We start from the raw sequence: 18,167 nt of genomic DNA on the forward strand, positions 1-18,167 counted from the left end.
AGTCATCATCTCAGTGGATTTCCTTTTATACCTACATAGACAAAGCAATTCAAAGTAGCAATAATGGAAGGCCCTTGAATTCCTCTGGCCTCTGCAGATACAATATTCAGAAATCCCAATTCACTGGCATTTGTCTCTGACAGAGAGAAGAGCATTGCCAGAAAGAAGGTTAAGAAATACAGTGACTTTTCATACTGTTGCAGGGGCTGCATCAATCAGGATTCTAGAAACAGAAACTTTATCAAGGCAAAAACTCTAAAAAGGAAGCTTTCCACCAAGGCACAGGGCTTGTAATGGGGATTTACATCACAGTCTCCAGCTAAATTCACAAGATCAGGTTAAGATCTGAGAGGATGATTCTACCGGTAGCCAGGTGAAATATTAGGAGATTCAGGGAGTCTCTGGACTCCCTGTTTATGGAAAGAGTTCTCTAGAATCACGAAAGAGCATACTAAACATAAAAACAACAACATGTAGGTATAAGGAAGGGATTTAGCATGAAAGAAATAATGTGTAAATATATTATAGTGCATCAAAGACCCTAAAAACATACTGTTTGAAAAGTATATACTAAGGGAAATTAAGTTTTAAAAATATTTGTTTTTCTATAGGTATAATCCACTATAATTAAAGACTCTTTAAAACAAAAAATAAATATTAATTTCATAAAGAGTGGCTGAGACATAAAAGAGGTATTAACAGTGGTAGAGAGGAAAAATGAAGGAGAAATACAAATAACAAGGAGAATTTATATACTCATTAATGTTGAAAAACATATGAACACTGGAAAAAATCTAATCAGAAATTTGAAAGACAAGATAAAGAACTCTCTGAATAAAAAGAAAAAGATAAATGAGTGGAAATTATCAGAGAGTACAACAGACATAAAGGACTCATAGTATCAACATACAAAAATTCAATGTTCCTGGAAACAAGACAAAGACAAATGCAAAAGATGTAATAGATAAGGGAAGATTTAATAAATGACAAAATTAATGAGCTAAAGCTATCAGGTTGTTTTTTGCATGTAATAAAGAATTCAGAATTCAAATCATAATTAATGACATGTAGGCCAACTCATTAAATATTGATAGAAGTTTTTATATTCAAGGATATTAAGGTTAATGGCAAAGAAGAAAGCATAAGAAAGGAGAAGTAAATGAGGAAGAAAATAAAAAGGAGGGGAGAAGAAAGAAAAGGGATCATAAGGAGAGAAGGGGAGAAGGAAGATGATGATGAGCAGGGATATAAGGAAAAAAGTGGGAAATAATGGGAAGAAGACATGGAGAGGAAGGAAGAAGGGGGAACAGTGGGGAAGAATAGAGGGAGAAGGAAGGAGGGGGAGGAGGAGAAAGTGAAAAGGAAAGTGACACAGAGAAGGAAGAGGTAGAGAAGAAGGAAGAGGAGGGAAGAGAAGAAGGAGAAGGAGGGATTAAAATAGAGGGAGGAAGAGGAAAAGCAACAAGAGTAGGAAGGAGAGAGGAGGACGGAAGTTAAGTGAAAGGGAAGGAGGAAGGAGAAGACAAGGGAGAAAAAGGAGACAGAAAAAAGAGAGTAGAGGAAAGAGTGAGAAGAAAAGATAGGAAAGGAAAGAGGAGCAGAGGAAAAGGAGGTGAATGGGGTATTCTCATGCTTCTCTGAGGCATTACATACAGGAAGAACAACGGAGCAAATCCTATAGAATTCAGACAATAGAGGAAATTCTATACAATATGAAGAGGAAAAGATGTAACTAGAATATTATACCAGATTAGTTTTTTTAATTCATGCATAAATGCAACAGAAAAAGATTCTCCGATATATTATCTCACAACATATACCATTCTTGCTAGACCTATTGCTCAAATAACTACTCTAGCTGAACAAAAATTTATCAAAATAAAGAAATGAACTATGGCAAATCACAGAGTAGAGAAACATTCAACAATCACTGAAACCCCTGGAACATAGATTTCAGTCCAAATAATGACTATAAATGTAGATGTGATAAAACAAAAGAATGAAATGCTATATATATATTAGAGAAACCATCAAATATTAGGAGGAGGAGAAGGAGAAGGAAAGAAATAACAATAGTAAACTGGGCCCCAAATCTCAGATTATATTACTAAAACATGATTGAGTAGGAGGGAAGGACAAAAAGGTATTCCAGGACCATCGAGGGAAAGATATAAATACATGGTTTCAAGCTTGATTCTGAAAGAGAAACAACAGTGCATGTATATTGAAGCCTAAAGGAAACCACTGGTGGTTAAGAGAGGATCCTTAACTTCCAGTTGTGGTGGTGGTGGTTCCTAGGGAACCATATTAATAATAATGGTAATAGAATGCTAAACATCATGAAAATAATTTAGAATGCATAAGTAGACATGAGAGAAAATTAAATATATTTATATTATACAACCTGTCAGTGGTCCACCAATAAGTTGAAATAAACAAATTCCTAGAAACATACAATATACATTTAAAGAATGGACACCAATCCTCCTCAAATTCTTACTCCAAAAATGCAAGAGGAGGGAATGCTTCCTAACTCATTCTAAGAGGTCAGAACCTTAAAAACACATTACAGGAAAAGAAAACTGCAAACCTGATGGGATGAACACTGGGTGTTATGCTATATGTTGGCAAATTGAACTCCAATAAAAAAAAAAAGAAGAAGAAAAGAAAACTACAAACCAATATTCCTGAGTAATGTGGATTCAACAATCTTCAACAAAATACTAGGAAACTGGGCAGCCCTGGTGGCCTAGCAGTTTAGCGCCGCCTTCAGCCCAAGGCCTGACCCTGGAGTCCCGGGATTGAGTCCCACGTCTGGATCCCTGCATGGAGTCTGCTTCTCCCTCTGCCTGTGTCTCTGCCTCTCTCTCTCTCTCTCTCTCTTTCTCTCTTTCTCTCTCTCTCTCTCTCTGTCTCTCATGAATAAATAAATAAAATCTTTTTAAAAAATACTAGGAAACTGAATTCAACAGCATATGTTTTTAAATATGGACCAACCAATATTTATTCTGAAATGTAAGGATGGTTCAACATACCAAGATCCATCAGTATAAAATTCTATGTTACCCAAATGAAGGGGGAAAAAAACCACATTATCATCTCAAGGCAGGAAAAGCATTTGACAAAATGAAATACCCTTTCATGATAAAAACTTAACAGGCTAGGAAGAAAAGGAAGCTACCTTGATGTAATAAAGGCCATATAAAAGAAACTCAAAGCTAACATTATACTCAAGGCTTTTCCTCTAAGGTCAGGAACAAGACAAGAATGCCTATTTTCACCACTTCCATTCAACATAGTACTGGAAGTCATAGTCAGACAATTAGGCAAGAAAAAGAAATAAAAGATTTTCAAGTTGGAAGGAAAGAAGTGGAAGTATCTCTGCTGTCAGACAACATGACCTGATATGTAGAAAACCTTAAAATTGGACACACACAAAAACCGCAAATACTAGAATAAATAAATCAGCAAAGTTGTAGGCTAAAAAAAAATAATAAACCAAGATCAGTTGCATTTCTGTACATTAATAGTGAATCCTCTGAAAGGGAAATACAAAAACAATCCCAGTTATAATAATGTCAAAAAGAATAAATACCTAAGAATAAACTTAATCAAAAAGGCAAAAGACATATATACTGAAAACTAAATAATGTTTCTGAAATAAGTTAAAGACACAAATAAATGATAAGACACCTATCTATGCTCATGGATTGAAATACTTCATATTGTTAAAATGTCAATACTACTTAAAGCAATTTACAAATTCAGTGTGATCTCTATCAAAATTCCAATGATGGTTCAGGCAGAAATAGAAAAATCCATTGTAAAATTTCCCCCTCAAGGATCCCCAATTAGTCAAGACAATTTTGATAAAGAATAAAGTTGATGATCTCAAATTTCCTGAATTCAAAATGTACTACAAAGCTATAGTAATCAAAATAGTGTGTACTGACATGAAGAGAGATGCACAGACAGGCCAATGGAATAGAATAAAAAGCCCAGATCTCATTTATATTCAAATCATTTCAAACAAAGGTTTGAAACAAATCCACTCAATGAGGAAAGGACAGTCTTTTTTAATAAATGGTGCTGGGAAAACACAGTATCCTCATGCAAAAGAATGAAATAGGACCCTAACCTTACACCATGTATAAAAATTAACAAAATGGATCAAAATCTTAAATATAAGACCTAAGACTATAAAACTCCTAGAATAAAACATTCAGGAAGGATTTCATGACATTGGATCTGGCAATAATTTCTTAGATATGACAATAAAAGGAAAGCTGACAATAACAAAAAATAGATAATATGGGCTTCATCAAAATTAAAAACTTCTCTGCATCCAAAGACACTACCAACAGAATTAAAAGGCTACCCATAAAATGGGAGAAGATATTTACAATATCTAATGAGAGATTAATACCTGAGATATACATAAAAAACTACAGCCCAGTAATAAAAACAACCTAATTAAAAATGGGCAATAAACTTAAACAGACATTTCTCCAAAGAAGATATGCAAATGGCCATTAACACATGAAAAGATGCTCAGTATCACTAATTATCAGGGAAATGCCAATCATAACCAAAATGAGATACCACTTTACACCCATTAGGATAGCTATTATGAAAACAAAACAAAAAATAAGTATGGGTAAGGTTGTAAAGAAACTGGAATTCTTGTTAGTTGCTGGTGGGACTGTGAAATGGTGGAATTGCTGTAGAATATGATAAAGTAGTTCCTAATAAAAAAAGTTAAACATAGAATTACCATATGATACAACAATTCCACTTCTGAGTATATACCCAAGAGTACGTAAAGCCAGGACTTGAACATATACCTATACACCTGTGTTTAAAACAGCATTATTAAATAGCCAAAGGATGGAAGCAACAGATGCATCTCTCAACAGATGAATGTATAAACAAAATGTGATATATATGCTGCATATTTATACACACGCTACAACATCAATGAAGCTTTAAGACATGCTAAGTGAAATAAGTTAGTCACGAAAGGACAAAAACTGTATTGTTTCACTTATCCAAGGTACCTAGAGTAGTCAAATTTATAGAGAGATAACAGGACTATGGTTTCCAGAGTCTGGGAAAGTAGGGAATGGGGAGTACTGTATAGACTTTCAGTTTTACAATATGAAGCATTCTAGAGATGGATGGTGATGATGTTTATAGAACAATGTGAATATACTTGATGACATTAAACTGTACACTTAAGGGACACCTGGGTGGCTCAGAGGTTGAGCATCTACCTTCTGCCAAGGGCGTGATACTGAAGTCCCGGGATCCAGTTCCACATCGGGCTCCCTGCATGGAGCCTGCTTTTCCCTCTGCCTGTGTCTCTGCCTCTCTCTCTGTGTCACTCATGAATAAATAAATAAAATCTTAAAAAAATAAAAATAAATAAACTGTACACTTAAAAATAATTAAAATGATAAAATTTATGTTATGTATATTTCATCACGATTTAAAAATTAAAATTAAAGTTGTTTTGAAACAAATTATGAAATTTATTCAATAAGTAAAAAAAAAACCCAAAAAAAAAGAATTTAAAAATTAAATATAGAAGAGCATCCATTGAATAAATTGGGAAAAATTTTGTTACTTCCCAAAAAAGTAAGGGATCCGACAGCTTCATAAAGGAATTCCTGGGGCAGAGGTGGAGTAGAACAGAGAGAAACATTTTTTCAATTTTTTCATACTATTAAAATAAAGTTGGCTTTGATCCAAATTACATTGTTGTAAATTAAGATGGGAATTGACATGCCTTGGGCAACCACTTAAAAATATAACTCAAAACTCTATATAGTAAAAGAAAAACAGGGGAATCAAAATGGTATAAGGAATATATCTATTTAACACAAAAGAAAGAAGTAATGGAGGAAATGAGGAACAACAGAGGTGTAAGACAGAAAAAGAACTAATAATAACATGGCAGAAGTAATTTCTTCCTTATCACTAATTACATTAGATGTAAATGGATTAAACTATCCAATTAAAGCAGAGATTGGTAGAACAGATGAAAAAACATGATTGAACTATATGTTATATGGACGTGACTCACTTTAGATCCCAAGACAAATAGATCGAAAATAAAAGAATAAAAAAATTTTGTTCAAACAATAACCAAAAGAGAACTGGAATGGGATACTAATACCAGACAAAGTAAACATTAAGGGAAAAGTTTTTGTAAGAGACAAAGAAGAGCAGTATATAAAAGGGTCATTTGATAAGAATATAAAAAATTACAATTAGAAACATATGTACATCTAACAATAGAGTCCCAAAACATACGGATCAAAATTGATAAAACTGAAGGGAAAAATAGGCAGTTCTGAAAAAAATGGCTAGAGACTTTAATATCCCACATTCAATAATTGATCCACAACAATAGAAGATCAGCAACTAAATGAAAAACATGAACAACACTATAAGCCAACTAAACCTGAAGATGAAATAGACAATATGAATTGCCCTTTACTTTGAAAATTGTATTTATTAACTTAAAAGCTCCAAGAACATGGATCTTCTAGAAGGTTTCCCTGGAGAATTATACATTTAAAGATGAATTAACACCAACTTTATATAATCTCTCACAGAAAACAGAAGATAAGAAGGCTTCCTAAATCATTTTATGAAGCCAGTGCTACCCTGAAACCAAAACTAGACAAAAATAGCACAATAAATAAAAGTGAAAACTGATAATTCTCATAAATTTTTTTATTTATTTAAGATTTTATTTATTCATGAGAGACACACAGAGAGAGAGAGAGAGAGAGAGAGAGAGAGGAACAGACACAGGCAGAAGAAGCAGGCTCCATGCAGGGAACCTGACATGGGACTTGATCCCAGGTCTCCAGGATCACACCCCGGACTGAAGACAGTGCTAAACCGCTGAGTCACCTGGGTTGCCCAATTCTCATAAATTTAGATGTAAAAATCCTCAACCAGAATATCAGCAGAAAGAATCCGAAATATATGCAAAGAATCATAGATCATGACCAGGGGAGATTCGTTCAAGGTACACAACATTTGAAAAACAATCACTGTAATCTATCATATTAGTAAGCCAAAGAAGAAAAATCATATGGTCCTGTCAAGCAAGGAAAAAAAAAAAAGCATTTGAGAAATCTAATACCCATTCATGATAGTCTCAGCAAGTTATGATCTATTGGTTTAATGCAATTTTAACTATAATTAATGCAATTCCTATCAAAATCTTGGAAAATTTTTTATAAACATATGTTTATAAAATTTGAGTAGAAAGATGCAGGCCCCAGAATAGTTAAAACAAGCTGAACAAAGAAGAATAAAATGAGAGGGGTCACTCTGCCCAATATTAAGGTTTACTCTGTAGCTATAGTAACCAAGACAGTGTGGTATCGGCAAAGGCACAGGCACATAGATCAATGGAACTGAATGGAAAACTCAGAAGTAGACCCACATGCACCCAGCTGATTTCTGACAAATTGCAAAAGCAATTCAATGAAGGAAGAACAGCCTTTTTAATAAATGATGCTAAAGTAATTGGATGTTCATAGACAAAACCATATATGTGTGTTTGTGTGTGTGTGTAACAGAATTATGTATCTAAAACTCACTTAACCTCATGCCTTATACAAAAATTAACTCAAAATTGACTGTAGACTGAAACGTAAAATGTAAAATTACAACACTTTGAGGAAAAACAGAAAAAACAGGGGATTATCTTCATGGTCTAAGGTTAGGCAAGAGTTAGACTTGACACCAAAGGTATGATCCACAAAAGAATAAATTTATAAATTGGACTTCACAGGAATTAACATTTTTTTTCTCTGTGAAAGAACTTGTTAAGATGTTGAAAAGAGAAAGTACAGAGTGGGGAAAATATTTACAAATAAGATGTCTGACAAAGAACTAGTATCTAAAATATATAAAGAACTTTCAAAACACAAGAGTAATAGTCAAACAACCGATTTGGAAAATGGGCAAGGGGCTCCTGGGTGGCTCAGTTGGGTAAGCACCCCACTCTGGATTTTGGGTTAGGTCATGATCTCAGGGTCGTGAGATTCGAGTTCCAAGTCAGGCTCTGTACTGCGATGGAACCTGCTTGGGATTCTCTCTCCCTCTGCTCTTCCCCCTGCTCATGCATGTGTGCTCTCTTTGTCTCTCTCTAAAAAAGAGAGAGAGAGAGAGAGAGAGAGAGAGAGAAAGGAAGAAAAAGAAAATGGGCAAAATACTCAAATGGATATTTCACCAAAGAGGTTACTATATAGTTAGCAATAAGCACATTAAAAGGTGTTCAACACAATTGCTCATTAGGGAAATGCAAATTAAAACCAGAATGAGATATCAGTCCATGCCTATCAGAATGGTAAAATAAAAAAATAGTGAAAATCCTAAATGCTGGCAAAGATGCAAAGAAACCGGATCATTACCATACCACTAGTAGTAATATAAAGTTCCAGTCACTCTAGAATATGGGTTGATAGTTTCTTATAAAACATAATTTCTTATAAAACCTGCTATTACCACATGACCCAGCAATTGCACTCTTGGATATGTATCACAAACAAATGAAAACTTGTGTTCACACCAAAACCTACGCACAAATACGTACAGTGGCTTTCTTCATAATTGCATAAGGGCGAAAACAAGCTGACATCCTCCAGTGTGTGAACTCACGAACAAGCTGTGGTGCATGTAATACTACTAAGCAACAAAAAGGCAATGAATTATTAATACACACACCAACCTGGATGAACCTCCAGAGAATGGCACTAAATGAAAAAGGCAATCCAAAAGCTATGATTCCATTCATATAACATATATAAAATGACAACATTTTAAAGATTTTTATTTACTTATTTATTTGAGAGAGAGAGAGAGAACATGAGTGAGCAGGGGGGAGGAGCAGAGGAAGAGAGACAAGCAGACTTGGTACTGAGCATGAGCCCGAGGTGGGGCCCAACTCCAGAACTCCAGAACCCTGACATTGTGACCTGAGCTGAAATCAAAAGTTGGACGCTTCACTGACTGAGCCGCCCAGGTGCCCTGAAATGATAACATCTTAGAAATGGAGAACACATGAGTGGTCACCAGGGGTTGAGAGCAGGACTAGAGGGGAAGAAGTGTGTGTGAGATGGGTGTGGCCATAAGAGGAAAATACAAGGGATCCTCGTAGGAATAAAATTCTTTATCATCTTTACTGTGGTGATGAATACACACATCTACACACTTGACGAGACTGTGTAGCACCAGATGCACGCACATGCACGTGCGCAGGGAAATGAGTACAAGAGGGGAAATCTGAATAGAATCAGCCAGTTCTCTTAATATCAATACTCTGGCTGTGATAAGATGACTACAGTTTTGCAAAATGTGACCATGGGGGGAAACCAGTTAAAGGGTATTATGAGATCTCTCTGCATTATTTCTTACAACTGCATGTGAATCTATAATTATCTCAATAAAAATGCCAACTGAAAAATAAGACTGGATGCTATCATACTAAATTTTGAATCCTGGCCAGAGTCTGAACTCTTTTAAATAGGCCGCTGGGAGCCATAGAAGCTAGTTAAGTACGGATGACCAGGTAGGGCTGTGGATCAAAAGAATCCATATAATGATAGTGAGTATGATGAATTAAGGGAGAAATTACACACGATAATCAGGAATCCAGTGAGAGGGGATATTGCGGCCAATATGGTACCGGAGGAAACGCAGACTAGTGCCCACGGTCACTTCAGCAACAGCATTGCAAACACCCCTTCACTTGGCCCAAGTTCATCTGCAATTTACACAGTATGTGGAATTCTGATCCTAAAACAAAGGTGCTCCCATGTTATTCCACTATGTTGAACTAATTCTTTTACACCATATTTTTAAAACTTTGGTAAAACAAAGAAATGTTTTTATTCCCTGATTTCAATAATTTCACAAGTATAAGTGAAATAAGTTTTCTAATCACCGTGATAGTGGCATGTCTTTAAAAATAAGTTTAAGGTGTTTGAAGATTTGGGAAAATATCTTAGACTTGTGGTCTTAATTAATTTTAATTTAATGTTTAGAAAATTTTGATTAAATAAGTTTGTAATCAACGTTTAAATGCCTGAGGAAATTTAATTTGTTAATTTTTAATGTTTTGATTTCTTAGTCTTATAAGCAGCATTTAAATGTTCAGAGAAGTATTATTTAATTCATTTATGCATTTATATAATTGTGTATGAAGTAAAATACAAGAGGAGCAAAGCTCTCCAATGCATTGAGTACGATGATCAAACTGCAGATCTGGGATCTGAGTCTGTTTACCTCTATAACATGAGGCTATATTGTCTTTACAGCTTTTCGGAGCTGCATGATCCCAGATCTGGAGGGAGGAATGGATCTTACCTTATGGGGTTGTCCATCCTGGACACTGTAAGGAATGCAGCAAGATTCGCTGTGTAGGAGGAGCACACAATGAGGGTGAAGAGCCACCAGCTACCCATCACGATGCGCATGGCCATGGAGTTCACGGAGGATTCGCCACCTGCAGGAGGCCAGCAAAGTGGTTGGCCCTGGACTTCGTGCTCACTCCCATCCCCACAGAAATGCTCCAGCTCCACCCTGCAGCCGGGCTCAAGGAACCACCAAGAGGTTGGGCTAGGGAGCAGGGAACTGAGTTGCTGGCTGGTTATGGGGGACTGTGACAATTCTGGGAAGGAATCCAAAGATTATCCATCTTGGAAAGGGATGAAGGACCACCAAATACAAAGATCCAGGACTTCACTGGGTTGCCTACTTCCAGGGCTGCAACCTGATGTAAGAGCCTTTCCCCATTTCGAATTCAGAGAGAGTAGTCTCAGGAATTCTGTAAATATAGAATTACCTCCTACCTGGAGGGTTCCCTGGCTTTCTTATAAACCTCAGAAATGAGATCTCACTTTTATTAATATTCAGCCCTCACTAGATGACTTTTTTCCTAGGATTTTCAGAAGTCATTGCCTGTGACTTGTAGTCTGAAGCTGCCCCGTTGAGGCCAATTATTTCTCCTCGGTCCCTTCGGTGGTAGCAGAAGAAAGCGTTTCACCGACTAATCTTATATAACCTGGTGAACAGGCGGTACATGTTTTGCCATGGTGCAAACAAAGCCAACACTCACATTAGGAACTTTGCAATTCATAGTTTAGGTCAAAACTGCACGAACCAGGAACTTACCAAGTGCTCTCCAGACTTCACAGAGGAAGGAGACTTTGTATCTCAAGAATGGATGGAGTATTGCTTAGATGATTGAAAAGCAATTGTGATTTTTTTTTTCCTATTAAGACTGCAAATTTAAGCAAGATTCAGTTTCATCTGACAACCCCGGATGCATAACAATCAACCTAATGTGGGAGGGGAGAAGAGTGCAAAGCAGAACTCCAAAGTTAATTTTATCTAAAGCGGAGAACCGGGCTTTGAAGTTGAGTTCCTTGTCACTTCATTTAATTTCTATCTGTATTACTCAGAGAAATTGGGGGCAGCCTGATATTGGTCCTGTCCTAGAGATGAAATAAAACTGCATTTAAAATGACTTTGCCAAAACCTATCTAAGAACTCGGCCAGTGGGCAAGTTCTCTCAGGCCCCTGGGGCTCCGGCGACATCAGGAAACCAGGACTCGTACCTTGCTGTACGAAGGCCCCGTAGACTATCCAGATGGCACTGTGCAAGGTGGCCGAAGCGGAGGGTCGGGGCTGGGCAGCACTCTGAGCCCTCACGGCCTGGATCCGGTTCAACACAAATATCAGCACGCCCACCACGGGGATGGCTGCTGCAATGCAGGCCCACACGGCAAAATCAAACGGAGCAAAAAGAGAGAAGATGCTGATTTTCTCCTCGGGCTTCTTGATCAGGATGCCCACCGAATAGTCCATGTAGCGCTTGCTGAAGTCCACAACACTCTCCCTCTCCGGGGTGATTGTGATGGCCGAGATGGCCAGGTCTGCTCTCTGAAAGGCAAAACCAACTCATCAGGCATCGGTCCCCACTTCCTGCAGGGTCCCACCCCGGGGCAAGGCCTGCCCTCTACCCTTTGGGCTGTTTTGTCAAGAGGAAACAGATTCAAGAGGTGACAACCTGTGACCTCGAATATTGTAAAAAAAAAAAAAAAAAAAAAAAAAAAAACCCACTAAGTTGTCTGTTTGAATTATAGTTTTTCTTCACTTTCTTGTTGTTCTCGGAAACTTCCACTATCTTCTTTCTTTTGCCGGTTCTTCCTTCTACCCCAGCCCTGCTTCCCACCAAGAAGGCCCTTCCTTCTATCTTCTTCTAGACTTATCTGCATCCTTGCTATACTTTCATCAAGCCTCTCCAAGCTTCCATTAGCCCACATGGATGTCTCCCTCTCTTCAGATGCTTCAGAATTACGTGGTAAGTTGTACGACTACTAGAAATCTCATTAATGTCCCAGTCTCTGGTTGTTTTATATGCAGACTTTATGCCAGAGAGTAATATCCTCCAAGACGAAAGGGGTTATGTACTGTCATTGATCAGCCCTTAATTCATGGCCTCGCAGACATATGGGTTGATTTTTCATATACTAAAGCCATGTTGGGAGGGAACTTTCTGGGCACGCTGGACTTTAAAAAGCACCTTGCAATATTTTTGCTTTCTAAGATGGACTTAATTTTAAAAATAGACAAAGACTCCAATAAGATGGAACTAGACTGAAAGATGAGAGTGCCAAGACTGGTGGAGGTTAGGATAAGTAGGCCCCAGGGGATGATGGTGGGTAATAATGGGCCTGCAGTCCCCACTCCAACCACAAGAGCATCAAAATATACACTGATCATCCTAATCTTGGCTCTTGGACCTTTAAGTAGGAGGCATCATCAGAACTGCTTAGTTTAGAGTAATCAGCTCTGACAACTGATCCAATGTGCATATTTAAATTGGGAAAAAAGGGGATCCCTGGGTGGCGCAGCGGTTTGGCGCCTGCCTTTGGCCCAGGGCGCGATCCTGGAGACCCGGGATCGAATCCCACGTCGGGCTCCCGGTGCATGGAGCCTGCTTCTCCCTCTGCCTATGTCTCTGCCTCTCTCTCTCTCTCTCTCTCTGTGTGACTATCATAAATAAATAAAGAAAAAAATATTTTAAAAAAAATAATAAAAATAAATAAATAAATAAATAAATAAATAAATAAATAGGGAAAAGAGGGGTGCCTGGGTGGCTCAGTCGATCAAGCAGCCAACTCTTGGTTTCAGCTCAGGTCATGATCCTGCCATTGTGGGATCAAGCCCCGTGTCAGGTTCTGTGTTCAGTATGGAGTCTGCTTTAGGTTTTCTCTTTCTCTCTCTCTCCTCCTCTTTCTCTTCTCTCTCTCTAATAAATAAAATCTTTTAAAAAAATAAATTACATTGGGAAAACATACATAAAAAGACTTTATCGGGAAAAGATTTTTATCAGGTTTAATATGTGGACTAGACTGACAAATAAACTGATATTCTAATCTATGAAATCCAGGGATGCCTGGGTGGCTCAGTGGTCGAGCCTCTGCCTTTGGCTCAGGGCGGGATCCAGGGGTCCTGGGATCAAGTCCCACATGGGGCTCCCTGCAGGGAGCCTGCTTCTCCCTCTGCCTGTGTCTCTGTCTCTCTGTGTGTCTCTTATGAATAAATAAATAAAATATTTTAAAAATTAACTATAAAATCCAAAAAAATTAAATAAATAAACTGTGAAATCAACAACATATCTAAAGTAAAAAGAAAAAATATTGGAGGTAACGAGGGTGAAGCTCTCCTCTTAGACTTATCACATTTGTATCTCTGGTTCTTGCCTCTCTTTTTAAAAACTCAAGATCCAGAGATTTCCTTTTAAGAATTTGGAGCATTCAAAGCGTATGTAAGGACTAAGAAGAGATCTTGTGGAGCAGGACAGGTTCATAACATGGGAAGAAGAGAAAGTAATTTATGAAGCCAGGACTAGAAGAAGCACAGGGAGATTGAGTTATGACCCCAGTAGAGGGGTCATAACACTCCCACCTCTGAAACTGGAGGTTAGAGCAGGTGTCTGCAGATGTGAATTTCATAGGTAGTTGAAATAGTATTTCAAGCCCACAAATCTCCATTTCTTTGCCTAATATAGGAGCACAATTTTTTTTTTTTTTTTTTTTTTTACTTAGGAGAGAAGACTTTTAGGTTGCTTAAAGAGAAAGACAAACTTTTGAAACAGTCGCTAAAGGATATAGCCAAGGGGTCCAACAAAGGACAAGTTAAGGAACTCAGTCTGTCCTGAAGGCCTAGCTCAGGTTGGAGGCCACACAATGTTCATACTTCCATTTGGGCAGATTTGTGATTTTCTTCTCTAATTGAATGTAGCAACGTGGATGTCAGATTCAGAGGGTAGATAATATAATCAAGTCGGGGTTTCAGTACAGTAAGAAACCAAGAACAAAGAGAATCACAAAAGATGAAGGACACAGGATTATCTGGTCCAATATTGAGGGTATGCCAGCCAGGGAAGGATGCGGTATCACAAGGACACAAAAATCTTAAAGAAAGATGAACCTCAAATACATGTGCTAAGTAGAAAGGGCCAGACACAAAAAACCATGTATGACTCCATTTAAATTAAATGTTCACCAAAGCAAATCTATGGAAATAGAAAATAGATTGATGGCTGCCTAGGTCTGGGGTCAGGAATGGAATTAACTATAAATAAGTATGAGGGATCTCACTGAATTGATGGAATTATCCTAAAACTAGATTGTTTTTAAAAAGATTTTGTTTATTTGAGACAGAGAGAGAGTATGTGAGCACACGTGCCGGGGGAGAGGGGAGCAGAGGGAGAGGGAGAAGCAGACTCCCCACTGAGGCAGGAAGCCCAACAAGGGGCTGAGATCATCAAAGGCAGACATTTAACCGACTGAGCCACCCAGGTGCTCCCCAAAACTAGATTATGAAGATGGTTGGCACAACTCAGTAGATTTCCTAAAAGTCACTGAATTATTTGAAATGGGTGTATTTTATATATAAAACATTATATGGTCTCATTCATTTGGGGAATATAAATAATAGTGAAAGGGAATAAGAGGGAAGGGAGAAGAAATGGGTAGGAAATATCAGAAAGGGAGACAGAACATGAAGACTCCTAACCCTGGGAAATGAACTAGGGGTGGTGGAAGGGGAGGAGGGCGGGGGGTGGGGGTGAATGGGTGACGGGCACTGAGGGGGGCACTTGATGGGATGAGCACTGGGTGTTATTCTGTATGTTGGCAAATTGAACACCAATAAAAAATAAATTTATTATAAAAAATAAATAAAATAGTACTGCAATAAAATTGTTTTTTAAATAACTTAGGAGAAGTTGGAGAGATTGTGTGTGCCTTTGTGGGTCTATAAAGCAAAGGACCTATGTTTTAGGAGCAAAAGTTCAAAAGACGTGGTAGTGGTAGGACACAGCAGGTGGTAGTGTCAGAGTGGAACAGTGACAGCAACATGCAAGATGTTAACAGAACGCATGGGTACAGACACTGCCATGGAGCACAAACAGAGGTCACCGGAGGGAGGCAGGGCAGTCAGAACACTGGGGTCCCCTGGGGATGTCTGTAACGTCAGAGATGGCGGCAACAGCAGCACTAGGGAACGAGGCCTGGAGCAGATGCCACCATCATAAATAACTGTCAGGAGACGACCCACGGGTCTGGGGTGACAGGGGTGAGGACGGGGACACGGTGAATTGGCCTCATACCATGAGTCTCAATGAGGACCCAGGCTCTACAGGAGAGAGGAAGAGTAATTATGTGAAATTAATCTGAGGAATGTCGTATCACTTACACACGACAGTGCAGACACACGCACACACTCACACGCGTGCATCTGTATAGACACACCCCACCGTGAGCCACGAGGGGGAAAAGAATCAGCACTCACTAACACTGCCTGCGAGAACCAAGTTCCTATTTCAGCCCAAACGTGGGGTGGGTTGCAGGAAGGGTGTGCTACAGGGCAGGCTCTGGAGAAATGGCAGCAGTAGGTACGGAAGGAAGACAGAGTGAGAGATAGAACCCAGAGGTGGAGCATGGCGGGGCGGGGTGGGCTCAAGAAGAGAGAGCTCTAGTGGGTGAAGAGTGGTGACCTGTGATCTGCTTAGCTAGTTCCAGAGTTCTAAATGCCTAATGGGCCAAATTTAGGGATCACCGCAGAGGCAGGCAAGGTGCCCCCCCCCAACCCCGTGGGCCGGCCCCGGGACCTACCTTGCTGATGAGTTCCCCGATCATCCCGTTCCAGGAGGTGTTATGGAGCTGGTGGCCGTACCTGCCATCGGGGGCCTGGTAAATCTCATATTTGAAGCCCAGAGCCTTGGCCAGCGCATCCAGGACATCTATGGAGAACCCTTTATAGCGCTTGGGCTGTCCAAGGATGTTCTCAGCCACCATCACGAAAGGCTCTTCCTGAGGACAACAGAACGAATGCTCTTCAATTAAATCACGGGTTCCGGGATACACACCTTTCCAGGGTACTGCTGGAGAGACCAACCTGATGAATCCGCTTTAGAATGTTTGCGGACGTGGGCATGTGTTCACCCAACTTAGGCCTGAGGTCTGAAGATCTCGGCCCTGGATTAAAGCAGTTTATGGACACTTGGCGCGCGCTGGATAGGAAGATCCCTGCCACCAGCACATTGACGGAGGGACGGAGATTTACTTGTGCTGTGTGACACTTTCCCAGCCTCTGCTCGGAACCCCATTGCCAGAATGACATGATTTGTTTTCATTCCTTTATTTGTGACATTCAGGACTCTGTTCTTAGGAAATGCCATAATTCTTCAGGACCCACATGAGAAATGTGGTTACTTCTCATCCAGGATAAAGAGCGACAATAAAAGCTCTATGATATTAGATTGAGAGAAGACAATATTACATCCATCAGATTGTACTAGAAAATGGATTCTGATTCATGGGAGAAGGTCACACCATAAGTCAAAGCCTGGGACAGAATTAAAGCCCGCCGTTCCTGAGCCCAAAGCCACATTCACACATTTTGTCCTGTGACATATGTGCTTCTGCAGGGCACGTGGTCCTCTGGAGAAAGCCTTAGCCTTCCCCATCACACTCGTATGAAACCGAACAAGACTTTGGGCAAACGGCCCCGGAGAATATATCTCATTAGTGTCCCTGGGGCCGTGGGGGGTTATGGCATAATGCTTATTCTGTGATGTGCACACGGGATGGAGGAGAACGCTGCTGCCAAAGGCTTCTAGGGCTGAAGAGACATCAGCATCTGACGGGACACAGGGACCATTTGAATCGTGTGAATCTAAAATGTCTCCTACAGCCCTAAAAAGCTGAAGGAAGAACTTGGCCGGAAGATGCCCCTAGTCTCTTAAAGATATAAAAGTCTACGATTCCAAGACTACCGTGCAGGAAAACTGCAACAGACGGTCTTTGTTGTGAAGTTTGTGTCCCACGGGGCCATCGGCGAGTTTGGGTGCCGGAAGAGTGGCCTCCTCCAAGCACCTTTGAGGACTCTGGCTGCCAGCAAAGCTCTCTAGAGGACTACCAGGAGGTCAAGATACTGTTTACGTCCAGGAACAGGTAGGGCTGCGTCTGCTTGGAAGTTTGGCCGTGGAGATTAGTGGTTCTTCTCCCGAGCAGCTCAGTCACCTCCATGGAAGGCCCTGGGACAGAATCTCCAACCCTCCTCTTCCTTCATTACTTGCAAAATTATTTGCCAGAAAGGCCTTATGAGCCCCCAAGCCACTACACGAGATCCCCTTCCCCCCAAGCCCAGCATGAAGCCAAACAGAGAGAAGCCCCTAACTCCAAAGCCCAAATGGTGAACTGCCCCAAAATGCCCGTGATCCTACCAAGACAGTCACCACTTTGAGAGTCAGTCCTTGGAGGCGGCTGCCCATGGGCCTCTCTTGCAGGCTGCCATTCAGGCCTTTCTCTGAGTCCCACGTCGCCAGCTGTGAAGGAAAAAGGGAGTGTGAGGGGCAGAATAGCATCTGCGTGCAGCCCAGGACTGCGGCCCTCAAACCGGGATCCTGGGTCCCGCCACTGGGAGGATAGCGGTCCCCCCGTGTCCCGGAGACTCAAGGCCACCTTAAAACCTTAGAAAGAATACGTGAGTGACGAAGGTCTCCCTTCCTCCAGCAACTCATCTGGAACTCGGAGGACTTGTCACATCCTTCAAGTAAAGCCAGT

The 18,167-nt window shown here is 39.9% G+C and overlaps 1 protein-coding gene across 3 annotated transcripts in view; it reads right to left on the reverse strand.

Moving 5' to 3' along the window:
• Positions 1-18,167, reverse strand: part of GRID1 (glutamate ionotropic receptor delta type subunit 1) — a 639,335-nt gene that overhangs the window by 97,132 nt on the left and 524,036 nt on the right. For all 3 annotated transcript variants that reach the window (XM_038534516.1, XM_038534515.1, XM_038534517.1), the window contains 4 exons: positions 17,828-17,929; positions 16,215-16,412; positions 11,646-11,970; positions 10,393-10,531 (listed from right to left, as the gene is read on the reverse strand). In XM_038534516.1, the coding sequence (XP_038390444.1) occupies positions 10,393-10,531; positions 11,646-11,970; positions 16,215-16,412; positions 17,828-17,929 (764 nt within the window). The remainder of the gene's footprint in view (positions 1-10,392; positions 10,532-11,645; positions 11,971-16,214; positions 16,413-17,827; positions 17,930-18,167) is intronic.

Source organism: Canis lupus, chromosome 4 (genome assembly GCF_011100685.1).
Source record: "Canis lupus familiaris isolate Mischka breed German Shepherd chromosome 4, alternate assembly UU_Cfam_GSD_1.0, whole genome shotgun sequence".
NCBI classification, from domain to species: domain Eukaryota; kingdom Metazoa; phylum Chordata; class Mammalia; order Carnivora; family Canidae; genus Canis; species Canis lupus.